This window comes from Sinohyriopsis cumingii, chromosome 15, assembly GCF_028554795.1.
Source record: "Sinohyriopsis cumingii isolate HCF-2022 chromosome 15, ASM2855479v2, whole genome shotgun sequence".
NCBI lineage: Eukaryota > Metazoa > Mollusca > Bivalvia > Unionida > Unionidae > Sinohyriopsis > Sinohyriopsis cumingii.
In genome coordinates, this window is record NC_142975.1 from 11,817,975 (window position 1) to 11,835,074 (window position 17,100).

Genomic DNA, 17,100 nt, shown 5'->3' on the forward strand with positions numbered 1-17,100 from the left:
CATGCTATTTACAGGCCAAATACAACTAAAAAGGACATCAACAGCATGCTATTTACAGGCCAAATACAACTAAAAAGGACATCAACAGCATGCTATTTGCAGGCCAAATACAACTAATAAGAACATCAACAGCATGCTATTTGCAGGCCAAATACAACTAAAAAGGACATCAACAGCATGCTATTTATAGGCCAAATACAACTAAAAAGGACATCAACAGCATGCTATTTACAGGCCAAATACAACTAAAAAGGACATCAACAGCATGCTATTTGCAGGCCAAATGGGCTGAATGAGACATGGACTATATGCTTTTTGCATGGCTATTTGCAGGCCAAATGGGCCTGAAAAGGACACCAAAAGAATGCTATTTACAGGCCTAATGGGACTGAAAAGGACACCAACAGCATGCTATTTCCAGGCCAAATATGACTGAAAATGACACCAATATCATGCTATTTCCAGGCCAAATATACAATGAATGTTAAGTTTCCACAGATACCTCCAGTCAACCTGTTCATCTGTTCGTTTAATTTACATTTCTCTTGCTTTAGCTGACACCTGCAGGGATCATCTCCATGGAAACAGTTGCTAGCGTTGCACTCACAGGGGAGCCCACAACTGGCAACAAAGTTGCCTCTCGCTGGTAATGTTTCTTCTGAAAAGAGAACTGACCATAAGACACAACAAAAATTAAAGTATAAATTATTTTTAAATTCATATTAAATCAGTACACATGTAACAATATAATATGCTGACAAACAATAACGAATCAAGTCCAATGAACAATGCTTTTCAAAATTAGAAAATGTATCAATATTCATTACTTCTTTCACAAATTTAAAATAATTACACATCCTGTATGCTGTGATCTGTGAAATATAACAAATATTTTTGTTTTGCTATAAAAGCAATTGTATCATTGTCTTTGCAAGGCAAGGGCCATCAATCCACCTCATTCTACATTGCCACTTGAAATATGGGGATTGGTTTACACTAGAGATGAGGTTATACAATAAATCATAATTGCATAAATCTAAAGTAAATGCACCTGCACATCTTGTGCACAAGTCACAGTGCATGGTGCCAGTGATGGTATAAAACCTAGCACGGCAGCACAAATTAAATGTTATTTCCTCATTATAAATGTTGCTAAAATGAAAGTGTAAATCAAACTGGCATAAATAGAGTCACCTGTATAGCTGGCAGAAACAGAATTAACTCCATTGCAATCTTAATGGATATAGCTGTAAGAAATTATTCAATAAAATGTCTTTTTCTTTTGCCTTGTAAGACAGTTGGGATTAATCACTGCAGTCTCTGCTGACAATGGCTCATTTCATTATCAGTTTCTCATGTGAACATCATGGAATAATTGTTGTATCAAATATCCTGCATGTGTAATGAGCTCTCATTGGTCATTTGATTTACCTTGTTACTGGCAGTAATGTAATGAGCTCTCTCATTGGACATCTGATTTACCTTGCTACTGGCAGTAATGTAATGAGCTCTTTCATTGGTCATTTGATTTACATTACTTGTGGTAGTAATGTATAGAGCTCTCACTGGACATTTGATTTACCTTGTTACTGGCAGTAATGTAACAAGTAAACTCTCTCACTGGTCATTTGATTTACATTACTTGTGGCAGTAATAAGCTCTCTCAATGGTCATTTGATTTACATTACTTGTGGTAGTAATGTATAGAGCTCTCTCACTGGTCATTTGATTTACCTTGCTGCTGGCAGTAATGTAATAAGTAAACTCTCTCACTGGTCATTTGATTTACATTACTTGTGGCAGTAATGTATAGAGCTCTCTCACTGGTCATTTGATTTACCTTGTTACCGGCAGTATTGTAATGAGCTCTTTTATTGGTTATTTGATTTACATTACTTGTGGCAGTAATGTATAGAGCTCTCTCACTGGTCATTTGATTTACCTTGCTACTGGCAGTAATGTAATAAGCTCTCTCATTGGTCATTTTATTTACATTACTTGTGGCAGTAATGTACTGAGCTCTCTCACTGGTCATTTGATTTACCTTGTTACTGGCAGTAATGTACTGAGCTCTCTCATTGGTCATTTGATTTTCCTCGTTACTGGCAGTAATGCAATCAGCTTTTATGTGTCCAGTTGATTTACCTTGCTACTGGTCATTTGACTTACCTTCTTGCTGGTCATTTGATTGACCTTGCTACAAGCTACTTTATCTGCAAGATAATTTACAAAATAATGACTCACAGAATAAAAACTGTTCTGTCTACTGATTAGCACCATGGGAACATAACAACCAATGAAAAGAAACAGTTGAGACACAAAAACATGTTTATATTTTAATACAGTAAAAGCAGTGATTGCTGCAGGAGTTATTCACAAGCCAAGAAAATGCAATTCATTTTAATTAATCAAGCGCTGACATCAATAGGACACTATTATAACTTAATGTGTGTCCCGTCATAGCTTTTGAAGCTAACAGCAGCTTGTGAACTATTCAAAAGTTTGAAAACTTAAACATGCTTGCATCAGGTAATGTACCTAATAATTATACAAACTATACAATAAGCTTATGCTGAAGCTATGGGTAATATTTCTACTTGTGGAAGGGGATGAAGGAGGGACAGGGAGGAGGTCATCATGCTGGACAGGTGATTTAAACACAAAGTACACATTCATGTCTTTATTGAACTCTTATTGAGAATAATTTTTCCACAGTGCTGTTTTAAAGGTTAAATTTCATGGTACCTAACCTGTCTGTATCATAGGAAATTACCTTTCATGCTGTTAATGTTTTCTTTTGAACATACATATCATAAAATTAAATATTTTCTAAATAGCCCACAAGACACACTGATGCAACCCCACCTCCAAATATAATAATGATGACCCTCTGGCACCTGCTAATAAAATGCAATGTTCAGAAAAGTTATGGTATTTGAGAAAATTATAGATGCTAAAATAATTAGGAATTAAGATTTATCACAATCTGATCTAAATTTTAATGAAGCATTATGTATCTGTGTGTGTGTGTGTGTTGGGTTTCATATCACATCAAGTACAACACAATTCTGGGCTAAACAGTGCCAAGACAATTTGGCCACCTAGTATAACGCATACAAAACAAAGATTACCGCTAAAACATGATCAAAATTATAACAATTCTAAAAGTAAGATTTTTATACCAATTTCTTTTAAAAATCATCGAAGATATTAGTGTGAACATGATGAGATGCATCATAGTTTGTCTCCATAAGTTACCTCTAACGATATGTAGGAGGGTGCAAAGGACCTCTTCTACATTCTTATGGCCTCGACGCAAGAACAAAGGGCAGATGAAATAAAAAAAATGATCTTTACTGATTGAGGATTTATGCAAAAAATGTATTAAAATTTGAGACAATAATGAAAAGTACATAAAGGAATTCTTAAACTAGGAACTAAAATCGATATACCCTAGACTAATCACATAAACATTATATCACTAATGCTACACTCATCAACACAAGGAGCTCTACACCATCGGAGTGCAGTACAGTAGAACCTGTCTTGAAAGACCACCCTTTCTGCCATTTCTGCCAAAAGACAATGGTCTCTCAAGACAGGTCATAACACTATATAATCAATAACTCTGTACATGGAGATCCTGGTCTCTCAAAACAGGTGGTCTCTCATGACAAGTTTTAGTGTACAGTCAATATACTCTGTATCACATAACGTTTAAGTCACAAATTTTTCAAAGTTGTTTTTAATTATAAAAAACACATTATTGTGCCAAAGCTGGGGGCACTAACATCCTCATTTACAATTCAAACTTCAGTAAAAATATGCAGTATTCATAATAGTATAAATGTATACAAGTTTTTGGAGAGAGAGAGAGAAAGAGAGACAGAGAAAGACAGAGGGTTCAAAAGATAACATCCAAACTGACATATCGAATTGCAGACTTCTGGCAACCCAAATTTATATTTATGTCCGTGACCAATATTTTTTTAAATATTGAATTAAGATGTACCTGTTAAAATAAGAGAGAAATAGTAAAGAAAGCATATATATATAAACACTCAGGAAACAGAAAGAACCCAGTAGACTCAACCCCACAGATCACATGTAAAATCATTTTTTAGTGGGGAGAAAGCTGCTGAGTAGACCTGGCTTCAAGAAGTACTGACAGACATGACCAAGTGATAAGGGAAATGGGCCTGAATAATATCTTCATTTAAAAGGACTACTTAAGCCAGTCTTATAAGATGAAAGCGACTATGTGCAGAGCATGTGGGGGAAGCAAAAGCTGTAATTAATATACCGATGAGAAGGCAAGATTTTGCTGGAGAAAATCCAGAATTTTTATGTTAGTGTTTTGATTTTTAAAACAGAAACTTTATAAGGATTATTCATCAGCAGCATTGTCCACGGTTTTGACCTTATGCTCATCAAGATAAATCCTAATATCACTATGGACACAATTCTTGAACTCTTCAAGTAATGCGATTTGTCTCAGACTTTCGTAATCCTTACTAACCTTTCTAGAAGAGCATCATCTGTTGAATTGTCATGCTTTTCCCCTTGCAAATTCAAAATGTATTTGGTTAGTTGATTTTTCAGAATTCCTAAAACCTTGTCGAACAATCCTTGGGTACCAATTCATAACCCTTCAATATATATTCCTTAACCACATCCTAATCAGCACTATGCAGTAGTGACAATGTAATGTAAATATCACAAGCTTAACCATTAAATACACACTGTAATAATAAAGTCCAGTACTCTCATGGCCACTTCAAGTCCAGTACTCTCATGGCCACTTCAAAATTTCAGCATTTTTTTTCAGTATGAGGAAAATATCTGTTGCCTTCTTTTTCTCTAAAAGGGGGCACTAACCTAATATTCTTAGTAACATCAAAACCTGAATTCTTTTAATCTAAATTAAAATTCTTTCTTCCTTTACTTTTAGCATTTGTCTCTCTCTCTCTCCTCTTTCTCCAACTGCAACTGAATTTATGTCTCTCTTTCATCTTTCTACAATTGCATTTGCATTTGTTTCTCTCTCTCCTCTTTCTCCAATAGCATTTTCATATCTCTTTGCTCCTGATTGCATTTGTTTTTCCTCTTTCTTCTGTTGCATTGTCCTTACTCCTTCCTATTTATCTAATTGCATTTGTTTCTCTTCTTTCTCCAGTTGCATTTGCATTTGTTTTTCCTCTTTATCGTTCTGAAGTTCAAGCTTTTTTTAAACTCTAATTCCATCTTGTATTTTAATTCCTTTTTTTATGTTAGTCAATTACAGACTTACTAATCAAAATCAAATCACCGTTATCAAAAACATTCTTTTCTACCAAATATTTTTTTATTTCTTCTTTTGTTAAAGAAGCATTTGCCTCAGAAAGATCATATTTTCTGACAAGCTGAATCAATTTCATTCTTCTTTCAAGGAATCTAACTGCTACTGGGTAGGATTTGAAATAAAGATCTCCACTTTAGATGACATTGTAAAAAAGCTTGTTGATCTGACTAAAGATTTCTAAAATGTGAAATAATACTTGCATATTTAAAAAAGTCAATCGGGTCAAGCAGAAATGAACTCAGTTTTGGACAAGGTCAAGTCCAGCAAACAATGTTACATTACAAAAACATGTAATGAAATAAATAAAATTACTACTAATAGACGAACAATTAAATGAAATATAAATAACAACAGGCATGCCTAGAATAAAGAAAATGCTTTGTTTCTGAATTGACCACTACAAGATTTGGCTGTTGTAGCATCTGCTGGGTTTTTTAAAATAAAAAAATAAAAAAATTCACTCATCCAGTCAGGCTGGTATTAAACATCTTGCTTGCATAGAACCAACTCTTAACCAATAAACTATTATAGAAAAGCTAATCATGTTAATGACCTAAATTTAATCATGCAATTGTGAAAGTTTCCTTTCCAGAAATTAGTCTTAAACCCTTCTACCACAGTCGTTAGTAATTACATTCTCCCTCTGGTAACATAATCAGTTGTAATGATGAGCACAAAGCATTGGAACAAGCTTATCAAAATAAATGGAAAGCAGTAGAAAGTATGGACTTTTCATGAACAAAGTCAGCAAAATTCTTGACAGATTAGAGAGATATCATGGTCAGCATGAATCAGGATAGGGAAATTCATATGACCACGTGAAATTTTCAATCACCATTCTGACTTGGAGGACTGAATTTTCAACTCTGGTTAGTGTAAGCAGTTTATAAAAGCACAGCAAATCTGGTTAAAAAATTTACTTATGTTTACTTACCTTTGATAGCTGGAATGAATTATTGCCAAAATTACATTATTAAAATTACACTTATCATGATAGTCCTGAATATAATGTGGTCAATTTAGCTCTGACAAAGTAACCTTCACCTTGATTTTTCAATTAGTCAACCCCCCCCCCCCGTAAATGAATATTTATTTCACATCTGATAACATTCCATGGAGGTATGCAAACGCCCCTTGACCATCAATTCAAGGAAAATGGTGACAAGATTTTCAATATGGTCATTGTGGCAGTCATATTAGCTGTGTGATTGGCACCATTTCCATTTGCGAACAACTGGGTATCATATTAAATCTACCTGAAAATCCATTATTGATATGGCCATCCATTTAGGAGGAATAGATATAATATCCTCAAGGGTCACATTGCATCATTTTCATTTTGGACCAAAAAGACAACAAACGAACTCATCTGATGAAAACCCCATATCAAAATGACTATGAATTTATATGGAGTAGTGGGAACAAGATTTCAATATGGTCACCATAGTGGCCATATTGGACATCAGATCAGAACCGTTTTAATTTAGAATCAACAAGACATTTTGGATACAAACCGCGTCATTGGCATAGTGGTTAGAGCATCTGCCTCGGATGCGGGAGGTCATGGGTTCGATCCCAGCCGAGTCATTCCAGAGACTTACAAAAATGGTACTAACATCTGCCTCACTTGGCGTTCATCATTAAGAGGTTAGTGTTAGGACTGGTCGGCCTGGTGTCAGGATAATGTGACTTAGTGGGTCATCATGCAAAATATCTGCAGCATGATGCCCCAGTGCTATCACTATAAACTGGCACAGTGCAGACATTGTAGTGATAGGACTGAAAAATTGTTAAAGCTACATTAAAAATCAAAATCACATCACATCTTGGATACAAAATTCCATTCAGGATCAACCAGATAACATAAAAACTCTTGGGTGAAAAACCATCTAGAAGTAAAACTAAGAATTTCAAATTGACCATTATAGCAGCTATTTTTGATGGTTAGATATGCATTATTTTCATTAATGTCACACTAGACATAAACAGTGTCCAACTAGGCATAAACAGTGTCAGGAAAACAAGCAATATTATGATTTTAAAGATGCCCACTGTGTTGGCAACACAGCATGTCTGAGCATCACTATTTCATTTCTGTCCTACTAACAATCAAATGAGGTATTTTTGTAAATACCCCATACTGATATGACCATAAATTCTGGAGAAGTCACTATTTCATTTCTGTCCTACTAACAATCAAATGAGGTATTTTTGTAAATACCCCATACTGATATGACCATAAATTCTGGAGAAGTCACTATTTCATTTCTGTCCTACTAACAATCAAATGAGGTATTTTTGTAAATACCCCATACTGATATGACCATAAATTCTGGAGAAGTATAAAATGTTCAAGATGGCTGCTGTTGTGGCCATACTGGATGTGCAAGCAGCAGCATTTTCATCTAGGACCAACTAGACCATGGGATGAATGTGTCTGTGAAGTTTCATAGCAATCCTCCAAGTATGGGAGGAGAAGTGATAACAAAGTGAGACAGATGCATGACAGGTACTGGACCATGCCATACGCGCTCTAGTCTATGACCAGCAGAGCTATAAAAACGACCATTTTGTAAACAGTGTATTTATAGATATATTCTATATGGACAAATCTTCAAGAAGGTAATGCATATGAAGACAAAGGTACATTTGGTGGACACCTACAATGAATACAATCAAGATAATATATAATGTGCACAAATGCATAAAAAAGTCTACATTCAACAGGCCATCATGGCATGGGGATGACAATCAGCACTCCCATTCGCTTTTTAAGTTAAAGAAAAACGCCCCATATAATAGCTAAATTAAATGCAACTAAATGTTGCAGAAGGTTGAAAACCAAATATAGTAAACCATAGTGTAATGGGTGTCAACTGTCATGTACGATGTATAATTCAGGAAACAGATTCTATTAATATCAGATAATTCTGCTTTCATTCTTAATTCCTAACTAGGCAAATATTTAAATTCAACACGGGATCAAACAACTTCAAACATTTCCATTATAAAGTACATTGTGCTAAAAATAGCACACATGTCCTACTTATCTTGACCATTAGAAAGTAGTTTATAAATTTAAATTTCATCATGACTTATATGTCAGATACAGTGTATATGCAAATTAGTCCATTTTACACTGCTTACTAACAGCTTTGTGGTAATTCAGGTAATTTTATACTGCTTACTGCTTTCTGACAATTCAGCCCATTTTACACTGCTTGCTAACTGCTTTATGGCAATTCAGCCGATTTTACATTGCTTACTGCTTTATGGCAATTCAGCCAATTTTACACTGCTTACTGCTTTCTGACAATTCAGCCCATTTTACACTGCTTGCTAACTGCTTTATGGCAATTCAGCCAATTTTACATTGCTTACTAACTTCTTTATGGCAATTCAGCCCATTTTACACTACTTGCTAACTTCTTTATGGCAATTCAGCCAATTTTACACTGCTTACTGCTTTCTGACAATGTAGCTCATTTTACACTGCTTACTAACTGCTTAATGACAAAACAGCTCATTTTACATTGTTTACCAAGGCCAAAATATTAAAAAAATGTGTTTCTGATCAGCCGACTGTCTTTGTTTCTCATTGCCAACCCTAGCACATTTTTCTCCCATGGTTAAAACTTTTTCACATTTAATATGTTTTTAAAATTTTAAAAATATAAAAAAACAGACCTGCCTAAAAAAAAAAAAAATGACCCGCTTATCCTAATTTTAAAACCAGTGCATTAGGAAACACACATTGTTTGTTTGGACTAACTACATTCAGATAATTGTGCTGAGCTTAGTTGCAGACTTGCCGACACAAGATCATCTCAGTAATGCAGTTGATTTATTTCTATAAGTCTGATCATTTTTCAGTAACGTGTAACAAAATATCATGTAGTGCTATTGTAAAGTTGGAAAACATATCTGAAAAGTTTGGTATTTCAAAATGATGAATCATCAATGGTAAACATTATGTTCATCTGAAAAGTTTGTAAAGTACTCACAGACCTTCTATAACTCTAGTACAGTTGCTTAAATTTCAGTTTCGAACCCTATGCAGATCAATGGCATGATGCAACTTGACATAATTTTCTTGGAATTATTTTCTTTATTTCACATGATGATGGCAATCGTATCTCCCACTACATGACATACTCAAACTAACAAGTAATTTCAATAAACATGACTGGGTCCCTTCGTGCTTTTTATTCTGAACAATTTTATTATTCTTTTTATTTTTCTGCACTTATTTTTTTTTTAAATTTAAGAGATTTTTTTTTTCCTTTCATCTTTAATATGTATCTTTAGCTGAACACAATTTTGTAAAAAAAACTATATACACAACAGTTTCAACATGCAGAGTGATTGAATTCTTAATACGATGATGTTTCCACAGATTTACTATCATGAGAGCTAAATTTGATACCCCATGTACTACACACACAGGCACTCTTGATAATGAGACATGACGCGACACTACACAGGCACTCCTTGACATTAAACTTGACTGGACTCAATGTACACTGGCATGGTGATATGGGACCAGACTGGACATGATCTACACAGGCAATCTTAATACGAGACATGACTAAACAATCTACACTGTACTTTTGATATGAGACATGATTCAACACTATCTGCGCTGGCAATCTTCAGGAGACATTATTTTACACTACTAAACAGGCACACTCTGACTATAAACCTGATTTGACACAATCTACACAGGCACTCTTGACGAGACATGATTAGACACAATCTACACAGGCACACTTGATATGGGACATGATTCAACATGCTCTACACAGATACCCATTGACAAAAGGCATGATTAGACACTATCTGCACAGGTATGTTTCATATGGGACATGTTCAAACACTATCTAAACAGGCACTCTTGACATAAAACATGATTAGAAATGATCTAAACAGGCACTTTTAAAATGAGACATGATTAGATGATATCTACATATTAGACACATATAGCAGCAGGGGGGGTGATTCGGACAATATTCCGACAAATTTTCGATTAAAGCCTCAAAACAACAAATAGAGCCTTCCTTCGAAATCTCGCTTTTTAAACAAGGAAAAAATAAAGTCTCCGTTTGGCAAATGGAGACTTATCGTTTTTTTGCTCGAAAATGTCATATTTCGCGACAACATCTCGTTGGTGCTTTCCAGTGGTAATCATCGGGCATTCCGCGTCGATGTCATCACCCCCCCTGCTGCTTGGATTTGTATGAATCCATATGACATTGACTCCATCAATAAAGGAACTGATTGACATTTCCTTCCATGACTCTGTCATGGGTCTGACATTTAACCATGTATGACATTTACCAGCATCGATGGAATTAATAATGACATTTTCTTTATTGGTGGAGAAACTGTCCTGGTTCCTATGAATAATTATTATGACACTTTCTCCATGTGTGGCGGGTTAGTTTTGTAAAACAACATCAATGAAGGAACTGTCCTAGTTGTTATAATAATAATTATGACACTTCCGTCATGGGTTATTATTGTTGTTGTTGTTGCAAAATAAAAAATTTTTTTATTAAATAATGCCCCATCGGCGGATTTTGACCGACGAGGATACCAATGAAATAATAAGACTCCGTGGGAAAACACCAATATCGGAAATAGCAGATCGATACAAAATCAGTTACCAGCGCATTTACAAGATATGGAAAAATGAACCCGACAATGATATCAGAATGATTGACCTCAGCATCGACGATGAAATAAACCAGATTGTTGATACACCCGGTGATGCGAATTCATCCATGGACGCCATCGTGGATAAACAGACCATTCAGGACTTGCAATGGCGGCTGAATAACCTGATCAACGAGAATAAATCATTGCAACGACAACTTAAACACGTGTCAAGCACGGCCGATTATAATCGAGTACAACGGCGTTATGATTATTTGCAACAGCGTTATGATGATTTACAACAGCGACACGATGATATGCAACGGCGTCACGATGATGTGCAACGGCGACACGATGATGCGCAACGGCGACACGATGATATGCGACGCATCATTGGTGGGCTTCAGCATGAACTCGGGGTTGTTCGGAAGGAATTGAATGAAGCGCAACACGATAATGCGCTACTGATTCAGCGAATCACCGAAATGACCGCAGTCTTCCCCCATGATTTTATCATGGATGACTCTGTCCATGACAGAGTCATGGAGCCGGAAATAATCAGAAAAAAGAATAAACCCCCCTCGGACAGACCTCGTGAGGATAAATCTCGTGAGGATAAACCTCGTGAGGACAAATCTCGTGAGAATAAATTTACGATCAACGAAATTCCCGGTGTGGTATCTCGCAGCGATATTAGGTTTGTGAACCGCATGGACAGGGCGCTTCAAGATAGCGACTAGGCCTTTCGTTCGGTAATTACCCATACTGTGTCAAATTGTTTGACGTCATGGTTTGGAAACATTTTTTCATATTCTCGTTGGCAGTATTTATTGCGGAGAGATAACCGAGCTTTCGCTGAACGGCTTTCGAATACCATACAATCGTATTTATCCCCGTTGGGGAATTTTTGAACTGCATGATACTTTCCGTTTTTAAATTTTACACTGATCGGCGTTTTCGGGCAGGATTTTTTATACTCGCTGATGACGCTGTCGAATTTCACCGGGTGATATTCCAACAGCGACATTATAATTAAAGCCGTTATTTAATTAAATATTAAAATGATATCAGAATAGTATGGGGCTTGGATCGCGTCTTGTTCCTCATGATGGAATAAATTGGATTGATCGCAGTAATAATGATTTACCGCCTTATGTTCCACCACGGCAATTTCGATATGATAAAACCCGAAAAACAACACCCGATTACTGGAAAATAAATACTATCTGTTTGAATATTTCAAAGAGAAAAATTATCGAGTTTGATTCGGCGCCAGAGACCGCTAGGTACTTTGGTATTCATCAAGTCTACTATGATGACCTTCCCTATTATCTCGTTGATAGAATCGGAGACATTTGGATCATACTTCGCGGGAATATTCCCGACGAAAAATGCGCTTGGTTTGACAACCTCGAAACGTTATTCGATAACGCCGTTAATGATCTTCCGTTGCGTTGCCGCAACGAGGTAGCGCGAATGCTTCGACGGTCGCCGTTGAAACCATCGTGATAAAATCATGACCTTGTCATGACAGAGTCATGGGTGGGGAAACTGTCCTAGTTGTTATAAATAATAATTATGACACTTTCCCCATGATTTTATCATGGATGACTCTGTCATGACTCTGTCATGGACCGGGAAAACCATCCATTAACCGACCACACATGAAATCGTAACATTGTAGTGTGTTCGTCCGTCGCGGTAACATCCTTTCCAGCGAATCCAACATCATCGATGGTCTCGTTGATCCACGCCGGATCATTTACAAAATCAGATTCTGGCCAGTCGGGATAATACAATGTGTAATTCGATCGATCAGCGTGTTTAGTGTCATCGGATATTAATTGCCCGCCGAATCCCTTGTATATCGATTTGATTTTTTCAATGATATTTTTTAGCGTTAATTTACCCCTTCGAAACCTCGTGTCCGGAAATATATCGCCGAAATGTTTCAACAGCGCGTTGTACTTGTCAAGTCGGTCTGGTTGCGCTAGCATTTCTGAGACGCTATTGATTAATCCAGCACGACTCACAGGAACACTCTTTACATCAAGTCGATCCGGAACCACATCGGGGAGACTCAACGCGCCAAGAACGTTTCTGACAATTTCGAGTTGTTGCCGGGGGTTGATTTTATCAGACCGACACGGCGTCGTTGCTACGGCGTTACCGTTATTATACTTGTCGACGAGAACGCGCTGATATCGTTGCAGCCGCGAAACATTTTTATTCAGATGCTCTATCCGGTATTTATCTAGTTTTCTTACGTCGGTCTGGAACGTGTAATTGAGATACGTCAACGCCTTTTCGTATGGCTGCAGCCGTTGTTCGGGGTCGTATTGGTAGTATTTATCGGTGATTTCATCACCACCGGTAATTTCATCACCAGCAATTTCATCGTCGGTGATTTCATCACCACCGATTTCATCGGCGACAGTGATTTCATCGCCACCGGTGTTGTCACCGGCGATTTTATTTCCCGCTGCAGCAATTCTCTCTCCGACGGAGGATTTTAAAAAATCATCTACGCGTGGATCACTATCGAGCACAGCGTCGCTGACTCGTTTCCGCTGCTGTTGTTTTTTTTTCTTCCATATTTCGTATTCATCTGGTAATTCCCATTCAACTGAATAACCGGTTCGTTTCATCATTTCAACGAGTCTGCACGTGAAATAACGTTTTGAATTGTTCTCGTCGATAATCGCGCTAATAAACATGTATCCGTAACCGGTATGTACATCACAGCGGTTGGGCGTTCTAAACAGCAACTCCGTCGACGATAAATTCCTTTCATGTGATTCGATCGCGGAAATAATATCATCGCGGGTCAGTGGAAGCTCTGTGCGACTCCGTTTTGTTGCTGAATAATGAATTTCAGAAATATTTCGGAAACGATGGATGGCTTGTTTGGTCGCCTCTACAGAATTTAATTCCTCGGAAAACACCGTCATGTACTTGAATCGCGGGTCCACAATGGATATCCCGGCCTCGATGGTGCAATTGTAGATCACCACGTCGATGTTTTCAAACGCCGCAGTGGTATCAGCGAAATCTCGTTGTTTTTCGGCCGGGTCAGTGTCCGCATGATAGTACTTTACTCGGTATCCTAAGTGCTGTAACAATCTAGCGAGTTTCTCCACGGAATAATTTCCGCGTTGTTTATTGTGCGTGAATACAACTGCACGATTTCCTCGTCGTAACGTGTCTAACAGTTTACTGTAGTTGTCTCGGTGAGATTGTTCCACAATAAATTTTTTACCATGATCGGGCCGATATTCGTTGGTGATGAATTTCATGTCCGGGCGATTCAAGTATTTCCTGAATAATTCCAAGTCGTCATTGTTAGCGTCCGCGTCAAGTACAATTACCCGCGCCGCGGATGAGATCAGCCATGTTAGTGTTCCCCAAATCTGTTTACCGCGTCTTGATGAGACTATCTGTCGAAGAATTCCGTGCCACTCATCCAGCAATAGAACATCGGGAATTCCCCCGACCCGTACAATTGCTTCTACTTGTGAAATGACTTTACGAGGTTTTTTAACGTTGAATACAATATCTCCATGGATACTCTCGTACGATTCGAGATTGTAGTCGATGGCGGTCTTTCTGGTAAAGGTCTTTCTGTACGAGACGCACAACACAGACTGATCATCTCGTATTGATTTCCACGCCGACTCTGACTTGCCGAGTCCACAGTGGGATCCATCCATGTAGTCGTCGTTGAGAATGATTTTGCATCCGCGTCCACCTTCATGAACGGGTGATTCGTGGTAAGTATAATCGGGAGTCCTCTTGGGAAACTCTCCACTGTAGTCGTTGCGGCGATAATTGAAACTCCTTACATACCTTTCGTAGAGGGTTTTATCGTTATTACCGGTGATCTTGTCACCAGCAATTTTATTGCCGATTTCATCACCATCACGCTGTACTATTATTCGCTGCGTGCTTCTGTAACAACCGATCACAAACTGATCAGAGTAAACACGCACAAATGCGTCAATGGCCTTTCCCTCGATGAATCCACCGATCTCATTGTACCCGTGACGTCGCTGACATATGTTGCAAAATGAACCCGCAACTCGCCGTAGCGACACTATGTTGCCGAGTCTATTTGTAGTTCCGGTGATTTGATCGGGTTGTCCGGACAACAACGTGGAGAATTGTCGAATTTGTTCAGCGGTGATTTCATCATCAGTGATTTTATCACCAGCAATTTCATTGCCGATTTCATCACCGATTTCAGGTTTCAGTTGTTCGTAACACTGCTGAATAGAAACCGGACAAGATAGCAGCGTGCTGGTGAATCCAACAGGATAAATCAATCGCTTATCAACGCTATTTGGTCGCGCCGACCTGGTTCCGGACAATTTGATGCTATACAGTCCAGCTTGCGTATCAACATTCCATGTTGGTCTATCCGCGTCTACTTTCTTCAACAGCGATTGATGTTCCTCGAAATCTACCGGGATTGTTCTTAACATGATGTGATAACCGCCGCTGGTTTCAAAAACCAAAACATCGTTGACGGAGTCAACTAACTCATGGAAATACGACAACAACTCGGCCAGCGATGGCGTCTTGGAATCCACGTCGATGGTAGGATATCTGCACCGGTGTTTCGGAATGATTTCATTGACCGCGGAATGTCCCCGAAATTCTCTTATGTCCGGATCATCTACGAACACGTGAAATCGCCCCATTTGTTGGATGATTACTCCACGAATTTGATAGTCTGCGACGGTGAGAAGATCAATTGCGGACTTTTTACTGGAAACACTCCAAGATGGACCTAAATGCCTTCGGTAGTATTCTCGTACGTCGTGATACGTTTCCGGGTGTGTAAAAAATTCATCCGGGGATTCTTCGTAGTAAGATGTTCCGCGCCCCAATTCGTCGATGAAGGTGTTATTGGAATAATGATTATCCATTATACTGTATGCTTTTTAATATTTAATTGAATATTTAATAATGGTTAATAATAATGGTTAATCCGGCGCTTGCTGTCAATAAATGCAAATGGCTTCCCCAGGGATCAGGGGTCCCATGCGGAAAAAACTGCTACGGTGAGTTTTGCGGGGTGCATAACAGTAGATCAAAACAGGGGAGTAAGAACGGTCCTCAGCCCTGTCTCAGATGTGGAACGGGCGTCCGAGGAAAGATCCGAATTTGTATCAGCTGTGGAAGCCCCCAGTATCGGTCCGCGGTAGAATACTGCCAACGAAAGAATAAACCGATACCATCCCAGGAAGAATTCTTGAAATCACGATGGGGCGACCCGTCATTGTGCCACCATGACTCTGTCATGTGGTTAAAAAGTCGAACCCATGATAAAATCATGGATGACAGTCAAGTGGGGAAACTGTCATAATTATTATTTATAACAACTAGGACAGTTTCCCCATGACTCTGTCATGGTCCATGACTGTCATGACTGTCACCCATGACTCGTCATCGAGGAAATGTCAATAGTAATTCATCAGCGGAAACTGGTCGGAGTAAAAAAAATATAATTATTGTTCTTGTTAATTCTGACTGTTTTTGGCATTTTTTTGACTGTTTTTGGTCATTTTTTACTGTTTTTTGGCCATTTTTCGACTGTTTTTTGGTCATTTTTTACTGTTTTTTGGTCATTTTTTACTGTTTTTTGGTCATTTTTCGACTGTTTTGGTCGTTTTTTGCCAACTATAGTCGTTTTTTCTCGATTTTTCAGAAAAAACATCGATTTTCTCTAAATGATTTCCTTGGGTTTTTACCCTCACAAATGGTAAAAAAATGACCAAAACAGTCGAAAAATGACCAAAAAACAGTAAAAAAATGACCAAAAACAGTCGAAAAATGGCCAAAAAACAGTAAAAAATGACCAAAAACAGTCAAAAAAATGCCAAAAACAGTCAGAATTAACAAGAACAATAATTATATTTTTTTTACTCCGACCAGTTTCCGCTGATGAATTACTATTGACATTTCCTCGATGACGAGTCATGGGTGACAGTCATGACAGTCATGGACCATGACAGAGTCATGGGGAAACTGTCCTAGTTGTTATAAATAATAATTATGACAGTTTCCCCACTTGACTGTCATCCATGATTTTATCATGGGTT

At 37.8% G+C, this 17,100-nt stretch overlaps 1 protein-coding gene across 2 annotated transcripts in view; it reads right to left on the reverse strand.

Moving 5' to 3' along the window:
* The window catches only part of LOC149781264 (uncharacterized), a 111,283-nt gene that overhangs the window by 59,223 nt on the left and 34,960 nt on the right, over positions 1-17,100 (reverse strand). For both annotated transcript variants that reach the window (XM_089935351.1, XM_089935350.1), the window contains exon 5: positions 503-658. In XM_089935351.1, coding sequence (XP_089791477.1) covers positions 503-658 — 156 coding nt within the window. The remainder of the gene's footprint in view (positions 1-502; positions 659-17,100) is intronic.